General features: G+C 39.7%; 1 protein-coding gene across 1 annotated transcript; it reads left to right on the top strand.

Moving 5' to 3' along the window:
• The first annotated feature begins 4,829 nt into the window (after window positions 1-4,829).
• Window positions 4,830-6,609, top strand: LOC107146908 (voltage-dependent anion-selective channel protein 1-like). Its single transcript, XM_015491238.2, is given in 1 exon segment — window positions 4,830-6,609. A coding segment is annotated over 1 exon segment (852 nt). The 5' UTR covers window positions 4,830-4,850; the 3' UTR covers window positions 5,703-6,609.
• Window positions 6,610-7,506: the final 897 nt, after the last annotated feature.

Raw genomic sequence — 7,506 nt, 5'->3', positions numbered from 1 at the left:
CCATACTGCTGAATGTATCACAGTGCCATAAATTCACTGGCAAACTCTCAAGGACATGAGGTTTAAAAAGTCCATGTTGCCACCTTTATCTTCCCATTGGAGATACTAGGTACTCTGGGCAGGTTGAGAAATGTGACCAATACTTTTTAAGTTAGCAGGAGCTGTATGTAATGCCCATCCTTTAGGCCAGTAGCTTGTTGAGATTATTGAAACATCTACACCAGTGTCAATTACCCATTTAAAGGGTTTTTTGAGATCCAGTAGGGTCACTCATTGCTTAACTAGTTGAGCTAAGGCTGCTCTGTATGAGGACCTGAAACTTTTATCACCTTGGGGCTTATCCAGCAAAACATTTCCTGTTGAATAATAAGGCAAAAGAAGAATTTGAGCTATGGTATTTTCTGAAGAAAGTTGAACAATGGAACTGTTTGAGCAATAACTTTAATTTCCCCAGTAAATCACACCCAGTAATACTTAAAATCCTCTTAAAGTTATGCTGCATCTGTGCCATATGAGTCTGGCTGTGTCAGAGAGCAAAGGGCCCAAAACCCCCATGGGAATGGCCTGTTGCCCCATTTCTATGGTCAGTATGAATTTGGAGGTGAGGAGGAGGTCCATGCCCATGGCTCCAGTCATGGCCCAGTAAAGATCTGGAATGAAGAGACATAAGGCTGGGGTGGAGTGAATGGCTGCTCCAGAATGGATGCCAGTGCCCTCATTATTTAATGGGGCTGGGGATGGCCTGGCCTCCTGTTTACCAACTGCAGAAGGAATATCCAGCCATTCACATCCGTTTTCAATCTGCATTCCCTCACCCAATGCCTTCCTCATTGGCAGCATAGACAAATTCCTGGTTTATCTCTTTGTCCTGGTGTCTGTCTGCAATCTCTGGCCATGTGTCCTGGTTTGCCACAGTTAAAACACTGCCTTTTTGAATTTTTCTATTTCAAAGGAGATTTAAATGCTTCCTTTAGGGCTGCAGCTATCACCATGTCCTGCAAATACACAACTCCAACGTCTGAACATTGAAATCTGACTCTGATCCTTTCTTTCCATGAGATATTTTTTATTAGCCTCCTGGAAGGTTTTATTAGCATTTTCAAAAGCCAGCTGTTTAACTAAAATCTCAGCAGCATTAAGGTCACCAATAATGCAATTTGCAGCTTGATATAAATGTGCTACAAAATCAGAAAATAATTCATCCAGGCCCTGCTGAATCTGAGAAATGTCCAAAGTTTTCTCTCTCTTAGTGGTTAACTCTCTCTGTGCCCTTTTTGCATCTCTCTCTCTCTCTCTCTCTCTCTCTCACACACACACACACACACACACACGTGCTTATTTGTGAATAAGTTTGTAAGTCAAAATTTAGCTGTTGTCCTAATTCAGTAAATTGTCCACTCTAGTCAGTATCTCCAGAGTAAAACCAACCCATGTTCTTGGTTAGTTTCTGGATGCTCAGCACGAAATTCCATCCAATTAGAGTTCCATTACAGATAACCTCCACCTTAAAGGCAGGCCTTAGCCAGTGTGATCCAATCATTAGACAGTGAAGTCCCATTAGTCAGTTTCTAATAAATTGCAAGAGCGGGGATGTTGGGCTGTGAACAGAATAAGCAGAGTTCAGCTCTATTGGAGTTTTAAAAGGAAAAGGTAAATGTGCCCTAATTTGTCACTTGGATCATTCAGATCAGATTGTTAAAAGATAGGTTATAGCTGAAAGCCAGCCACACCTTCTCCTGTTGCCCTTGCAGACCGAAGGCTCTGTTGGAGTGGAGAAACATTAGTAACACTGAATTTTAATTTTGTCCAAGGTGTGTGGTGATGTACAGAAGTAGAAATACTCATATTTATATTAGAGAGCTCACAAGATTAGTCTCTTTCTTCCTCTGATTCCTCCTCAGAATTTTCCCTAAATTCCCATTCAGCTTCTCTTCCCCCATCATTCAGAATTTCTCCATCAGACTCAATTGGCTCTTGCCTCTCCTCCTCCTCCTCCTCCTTTTCTCACGGCCCCCCATCTCTGCATAGAGATACTAGGGAAGATGGGGGTGGACAGGTAGAGCAAGCATACCTTTAAAAGCATTTTAAAAACTAGCAATTAGATTAGCAGCTGGTCACTTCACATTGTCTCTATCTGGATCTAAACAATTTCATATTAAATTCACATTTTTTTCTGAGTTATTGGTTATGCACCTGGACGTTTTGCCTTAGTCATATCAAGTGTGCAATTCTCTGCCAAGCCTCTCCCTTATATGCAAATCAAGAGACAACTCTTCTGGAAATCACGGACAAGTTTCTATGATTCTAAGAATTGCACCAGTTGCACTTTCTTTAACAAGTTTCCTCATACTGCATTGAGGAAATGCTCTCTCTCTTTAGAATTAAAATTTCCCATGTTTAACACTGAGCTATTAAAAACTCATTCCTCTCCCCTTTTCTTTAAATTCCCTAACACATGTGTCTCTTTGAGGAGTGTACAAACACCTGAAGAAAAAATGTTTCTGGATGAGAAAGTTTTTGTGTGGTAAAGTAAAAGTTGTGGGATGTCTAAGTTTCAGGAGGTTTATAGAGGGTAAATTTCAAAAGGTTTATATGTAACTAAATTGGTTATATATGATTAGCACAATCAGTTAAATCTATTCAATGTTTTCCCCTAAGGTCAAATATTAATGTATAAACCAAAGTTTAATCCTCTATAGATTGAAGTAACAAAGATTTCTTTTTTTTAAAGAGAGAGAGAGAGAGAGAGAGAGAGAGAGAGAGAGAGAGAATTTTTTTAACATTTATTTTTTAGTTTTCGGCGGACACAACATCTTTTATTTGTATGTGGTGCTAGGATCAAACCCAGCACCGCGCGCATGCCAGGCGAGTGTGCTACCGCTTGAGCCACATCCCCAGCCCAACAACAAAGATTTCTTAACATATTAATCTGTTCTTATCTATCAAGATAATCTCTTGTGTCTCTTAAGTTTTATTCTTTAGAGGAACTAGTCTTAAATAAATTAGGGTTTGTACAAGTTAAATGGCAACTGTTATTGAAGAGTATTACATTACATTACTGAGTTTAAATTTTTATTTAAAAGCTAAACTTGGTTAATCTAAAAACATCAGTGTAATTGTGATGCTATCACTAGCTTCTTGGTATAATGAATGAATTTATATCATCCAAGTATACAAGTTTTTAAAGTATAAAGTTTAGAAGTACATTTTACCAAGCTGGTGTTCTTCAAAGTAAAGTTTGAGGATTATTAAAACAATTATGTTTCTTGGAGCTGGGGTTGTGGCTCAGTGGTAGAGTGATTGCCTAGCTTGCATGAGGCACTGGGTTCAATCCTCAGCACCACATATACGTAAAATAAAGATATTTTGTCTACCTAAAACTAAAAAATAAATATCAAAAAATTATGTTTTTTGGTTCATAGCCATTATACAAAATCAAACTGTTTTCACTTTTGTTAATTTCATCTTGTATTTTTCTTGTAAACTTTAACTGTTATCTTTTAGTACCTTACAGAAGTATAACAGTCAATACAGACAGGATGTAAGGCTAACTTCCAGTACTAATGCATACCCCAATTAAACAAAAGGGGTAAATAACTCTAAAGTTATAGACATTAAAGGTAAAACCCAGTACTCTCACTTTGAGGCTGGTGAATCTGGCTTTCTGCATGTTTAAGACCAAAACTTGGAGACTAAAGTTAAGAAAATAAAAGGACCAAGTAGCCAATATTTGGCTCTTGCCCTCTGAGTCATATTGAATCCAGGGAACAAAGGGACTTAACTAAGGGTTTTGCAACTCTGGACCACATGATCTCCTGATCAGGGAGATCAATGACACCCTAGAGAACAGAAAGCTGACCAGTGCACATGTTGCAGAGGAGAGTCATTGGAGAAGGAGCCATCCTTGATGCTTCCAAGGGAAGCCACATGGCAGATGGCACTAAAGAATCTAAGAAACTGCTCTCAAGTTCCCAAGAGTGACTCCTCAAGGGAACTCAGCTGACTCTTAATAATAGATAGTGTTGAACCCACAATACAAAGAAAAGACCACCAACTCCAATTTTTAAGCCAAATTAAAGCAAGCTTATATTGTGTACACAAGACAGCTGGCCAGTGACTGCCTCACCCAAATTCAGGGCCAGAGGACAGCATCTGGTAAGGGCAAAATGGGTTTTATAATAAAAGTTACAGGGGCTGGGGATGTGGCTCAAGTGGTAGCATGCTCACCTGGCATGCGTGCAGCCCGGGTTTGATCCTCAGCACCACATAAAGACAAAGATGTTGTGTCCGCCAAATACTAAAAAATAAATATTAAAATTCTCTCTCTCTCTCCCCCTCTCTCTCACTCTTTAAAAAAAATAAATAAAAGTTACAAAGGGAGTCTCTTGGGAACTTACAGCTAACAGGGTTCTGGCAAGCATAATACAAGGGCAGATAGCAGATTAATGATCTACATGGCTTGATATATCAAAGTAGGAAGTAAACTCAGATTCCAACATCAGAATTAATGAGGAGCAGTTGGCATTTCAGGGAGGGTTTTTATCTGATCAGGGAGAGCCAGGCATGGGTAAGTTCAAGGCATGGGCAGGAATCTCAAACAAGTTCTTAAAATATCAAAGTATGGTCAGCCCCAAATAGAAATCTTAGTATTTTACAGTAAAACAGAAATGAACTTTTCATGACTTTGTGATGAGATGGCTTCCAATCTTAAGATGGAATTAGGCTGGGTTCATCAATAGGAACAAGGTCAATTAGACTAGCTTAGTCTTAAACAAGTTATTATCAAAACAGAGCCATGCCTGGGCATTTAAAAGAGAAGACAAGTATCCGCCACCACCTCCGAGCAGAAGATGGCTGTGCCTCCCACATATGCCAATCTTGGCAAATCTGCCAGGGATATCTTCACCAAGGGCTATGGCTTTGGATTAATCAAACTCTATTTGAAAACAAAATCTGAGAATGGATTGGAATTTATGAGCTCAGGCTCAGCCAACACAGAGACCACCAAAGTGAAGGGCAGCCTGGAAACCAAGTACAGGTGGACTGAATATCGCCTGACGTTTACAGAGAAGTGGAACACTGACAACACACTAGGCACTGAGATCACTGTGGAAGATCAGCTTGCACGTGGACTGAAGCTGACCTTCGATTCATCCTTCTCACCTAACACTGGGAAAAAAAATGCTAAAATCAAGACAGGGTACAAGCGGGAGCACATCAACCTGGGCTGCGATGTGGACTTTGACATTGCTGGGCCTTCAATCCGGGGCGCTCTGGTGCTGGGTTATGAGGGCTGGCTGACTGGCTACCAGATGAATTTTGAGACCGCAAAGTCCTGAGTGACCCAGAGCAACTTTGCAATTGGTTACAAGACTGACGAATTTCAGCTTCACACTAATGTGAATGACGGGACAGAGTTTGGTGGCTCCATTTATCAGAAGGTGAATAAGAAATTGGAGACGGCTGTCAATCTCGCCTGGACAGCAGGAAACAGTAACACTCGCTTTGAAATAGCAGCAAAGTATCAGATTGACCCTGATGCCTGCTTCTCAGCCAAAGTGAACAACTCCAGCCTGATTGGTTTAGGATACACTCAGACCCTAAAGCCAGGTATCAAACTGACACTGTCAGCTCTGCTGGATGGCAAGAATATCAATGCTGGTGGTCACAAGCTTGGTCTAGGACTGGAATTTCAAGCATAAATTAATACTGTACAATCAATAATTTTAAACTATTTTGCAGCATAGCTACCTTCAGAATTTAGTGTACCTTTTAATGTTGTATGTCTGGGATGCAAGAATTGCTAAAAATCATGTTAGACCTCCAGGTGAAAGAGGATTCAGCTTTAAAGTGTTACCATTTCAGAAGTACAGAAGAAATCGAGTCCAAAAAAAGGTCCTTTCAGCTGTAGACTTGTGTGTGTGTGTGTGTGTGTGTGTGAGGGACTTGGTGACCCCTCTAGAGATGCCAGGTTTACCTTTTTTTTTTTAAACCTAGAAATGGCTGCAAATGGAAGCTGATAATGTATAGGCACTTTGTAAATCTGTATTGAGTAAATGAATGGAATTGTGACTTCCTGAAAATCAAATCTTGGTTTCCTAACCCTAATTGATGAGGAGCTCATTGCTTGGTGGTGTGTACAAACTCATCTGAAAGGGACTTTTTTAGACAGAACTTCATAACCTTTTTCCACTCTAGCCCATCGTCACCTCTTTTACACCAAAAGTAATCTGCAGGGTGTGGTCACTGTTTCTTTTTCATGCCATTTTGGAGTGGAGAGGGTGGACGTGATGAAGCCAATAATTCAGGACTTAATTCCTTTTTGTGTTGTGGTTTTCTTGCCCTTGCACCAGTGTCTGCAATAGCTTCCAGGAGCTCCAGCTATAGGCTGGGAAGAGTCTGCGTGATTGTAATCACACAGTGACAACACTAGGGATCTAAATTGGACTTCTGTTGTATTCTCACCACTCAATTTATTTTTTAGCAGTTTAATGGGTACATTTTAGAGTCTTCCATTTTGTGTGGAATTAGATCCTCCCCCTTCAAATGCTGTAATTAACAACACTTAAAATAAAACTTGAATAAAATATTGAAACCTCAAAAAAAAAAGAGAAGACAATAGTTCTTTTAATGTAATTTAAGATGCACACTTGTGTTTTATCTCCACCAAGAGTAAACAAATAAGATTGGTGGCAATAAAAGAGGGATTCTTAAGACAAGATAACTATCAAAAGAGACTATCAGAGTCAAAATGTTTTTTTAGTCAATAGTCAATTTATGGCCTACAAATCTTCCTAACCTCCTACAAAGGTAGTCTTGATCTGTGTTTGCTAGTAAGATTATCTAGCCCTAAGTAACAGAATAAAGGGATCTCCACTAAACACAGAGATTATGCCAATAAAAAGGTATTTTGCAAAAATCAGATGACACTAGATAGTTTAACTACATCTTATGGGGGGCATCTGTGACGTTATAAAAACTAAGTGTTGTGTTGACATTCCTGATAACTTTGGCAATGTAAATAACATTCTTAAAGATTTACAGTCCCAAATAGAGACCATGTTCTCACAGGCCTTATCTTGGGAAAATCTTCTCAGCTCTGTTACCTCCTGGTGTGAGAGAGTATCGGTTTCTATGATCATCACAATATTCATTGACATGTTCCAGATGTCACAATATTTATTTTGCATTAATAATATTCTAGTACTCATGTATTTTTTTTCTCTCATAGAAGCACCCACCTCTCAGATGACTTTACAACCTGTTGCTTCTAAGCCAGACTTTAGCCACAGACCCCTCAACTGACTCTAAACATTCCTAAGGGGGAAGTCCAAACTGTTTTCCCCATGTAACCCCCTCTCAGCTCAAAGAAGCCAGAGTGGTCATCACCCATTTTCCCTTATAGCACTAAGAGTTATGTCCTCAGTGGGAGGATTGAGGGTGGCGGTGGTGCAAAAGAACAGTCAGTATAGGTAATAAAGAATTGGTTCTGATCAGAAAGATGGA

Source organism: Marmota marmota, unplaced genomic scaffold (assembly GCF_001458135.2).
Source record: "Marmota marmota marmota unplaced genomic scaffold, marMar, whole genome shotgun sequence".
In the NCBI taxonomy this organism is placed as follows: Eukaryota; Metazoa; Chordata; class Mammalia; order Rodentia; family Sciuridae; genus Marmota; species Marmota marmota.
The sequence above is the reverse complement of the archived record's forward strand: the minus strand, read 5'-3'. Positions and strand labels throughout refer to the sequence as shown.